The 2,395-nt window shown below is 40.8% G+C and overlaps 1 protein-coding gene across 2 annotated transcripts in view; it reads left to right on the top strand.

Moving 5' to 3' along the window:
* Positions 1 to 2,395, top strand: part of Slc16a4 (solute carrier family 16 member 4) — a 27,834-nt gene that overhangs the window by 6,391 nt on the left and 19,048 nt on the right. For both annotated transcript variants that reach the window (XM_023721707.1, XM_004636897.2), the window contains one exon: positions 1,971 to 2,103. In XM_023721707.1, the coding sequence (XP_023577475.1) occupies positions 1,971 to 2,103 (133 nt within the window). The remainder of the gene's footprint in view (positions 1 to 1,970; positions 2,104 to 2,395) is intronic.

The raw sequence follows: 2,395 nt of genomic DNA on the forward strand, positions 1-2,395 counted from the left end.
AAGCACTTATTCTACTGAGCCACCTCCCCAGCCCCTTTTTTGTTTTTTTTAAATTTTATTTATTTTGTTTTGTTTTGGTTTTTCCCCCTTTTTTGTTTTACTCTTTAAAATTAAAAAATGAAAGAAATGAGTACAGAAGCACAGGGGAAAATATCGGGTGGACAGACCAGGGTAAATGAGTAAACAGCAACACTGCGTCCTATGGTATTTAACAATGCTAGACATTCTCTGGTAAAAAGAGAGAAGTTAGGGCTGGGGAGATAGCTCAGCCACATAAGCACCTGCCTGGCAAAAGCAAGGCCCTGACAGGGTACAGAAGTTAGCACTGAAAAGCCAAGTCTAGTAAAACAAGAAGGAACAGGGAGCCCCTGGAGGCAGAGTGAACACATTTTGGCTTCTGCATACTGAGTATAGACACTGGCTAGGCATCCCTGAGTTCTGACCTTCCTCAGCTCCCCCCATCCCCAACTCTGTCAAATATGAGGATTAGCCAGGAAAAATCAGAATCTCGAGAAGACTACATAGAATGAAAACTGAGTTCAAAAGGAGTTCTTCGGGCCGGAGAGATAAGCGCCTGAGTTCAATCCCCAGTTCCACAAAAAAAAAAAAAAAAAAAAAGGAGTTCTTCAAATAGAAAGTAGTGCAAAAGGCAGACAAGGGTTAAGTAGATCAAAGAGGGGAAAGAATGAGGCATAGGACACAAATGACCAGCATGGAGCTAATCCTTGCTGGCTGTCCTAGCAGAACTAAACATTCACTTCTGTTCCCAAGAGTATCCCAATTTATTTTGTTGTTGCTGTTTTAAAGAGTACAAAGTGGTTCTAAAAAATTAGAAATGGCCGGGGAGATGGCTCAGTGGAATAAGCGCTTCCCTGGCAAGCACAAGGACCTGAGTTCAATCCCCGGTTCCGCAAAAAAAATAAATAAGTAAAAATTAGAAATGATACCATTTCGTTAAACAAAGTAATAGGAACTAAACAATGACTGGTGTATTGCATGTTATCTTCAAATTAGTTGCTTAGGTTACCAGATATAAACCTGCAAAATTGGCAGGAAAAAAAAAGTTTTAGGATATTAAAAAGAACAATTAAAAATTTAAGCATTAACTACTCTTCAACACACTAGCAGAAATCAGCAGTACAATTATCCAAAGTATCCTGCATATATATGAATAGATCTTTTTCCCTTCTTTTGCCAAGAGTACCCCAATTTGGAGGACAAACTACATGGTCACTCTAATCAGCTATCAGGATGGATACTCAGCTCAAGAGCAGAGTTAAAGCAAAGCTGATCAAAAAACTGACAAGAATAATTTCTCCGACCAGTGAGATAGCTCAAAGGACTAAACGCCTGCTTTGGCAAGCGCAAGGACCAGGGTTCAATCCCTGGTCCTGCATGCCGTTCCGGCCCCACCCCCAGGGTGCGCTGAGCCAGCTACAGAGTCCAAGTGAGGCGGCACACACCTATAAACCCAGTGCTGAGGAGGCTGAAAACAGGAGGATCACTATGAGTCCCAAGCTGCGTAGTGAGGCACTATACCAAAATACATAAAGAAAAAAAAAAAGAGTAATTTCTCCTTTTTTAGACAAAGACCTCCTGCCACACAGGTAACTGGTAGAGCAGACCTTAACAAATGCTACAGTAACAGGCCAGTGGAATCGCACTGTGTCAGCCCATACAAATCTCAGCCCATCTGAATGTTTTTGTCTCTAAACTTCAAATGTGTTATCTCATACAATACCTAGTACTGACAGACCTACCCTAGAGCACAGAAATGAGGAGTAAATGAATCATTTTAATGTAATATACTCAGCCACTCCAAAAAGAATGACATGCCACTGCCACCACACAAGGACCCATCAATAAAACACATGTAAATCCCAGGGAGCTGGAACGGCAGCTCTAGCAGCTGTCCTCTCCTGAACTAGGCTTGCTTAGCACCTGACTCGGACTCTTCTGCTTTGATTTAGGTAAATGTGTTTGTAATGGGGATGATCAAGACTTTTGCAATTTTTTTTGTTGTCTTTCAAGAAGAGTTCGAAGGTACCTCTGAGCAAATAAGCTGGATTGGATCCATCATGTCGTCACTTCGCTTTTCTGCAGGTATTAATTGGCAACAGACTTGCTGTCCTTGGCGAAGGTCCACAAAGGGTGCTGGTAACATTTAGGTTCTTTAATGAATATGCAGGAATATATGATGCCCATAAAGTAAGGCCTTACTATCTTCTATTTTTTTTTTTTTTTTTTTTTGAAGACACGACATAAGATGTGGCGCGGCGAGAGTTGAGCAGAGAAGTGAACTAATCATGTCTTTGTCACAGAACAAAAGGCAGATTCTGGATGAATATCACACTTCTTTGTCAAAATAAGGCCTTTTTTTTTTTTTTTTTTTTTT

This window comes from Octodon degus, unplaced genomic scaffold (assembly GCF_000260255.1).
Source record: "Octodon degus isolate 3935 unplaced genomic scaffold, OctDeg1.0 scaffold00084, whole genome shotgun sequence".
NCBI classification, from domain to species: domain Eukaryota; kingdom Metazoa; phylum Chordata; class Mammalia; order Rodentia; family Octodontidae; genus Octodon; species Octodon degus.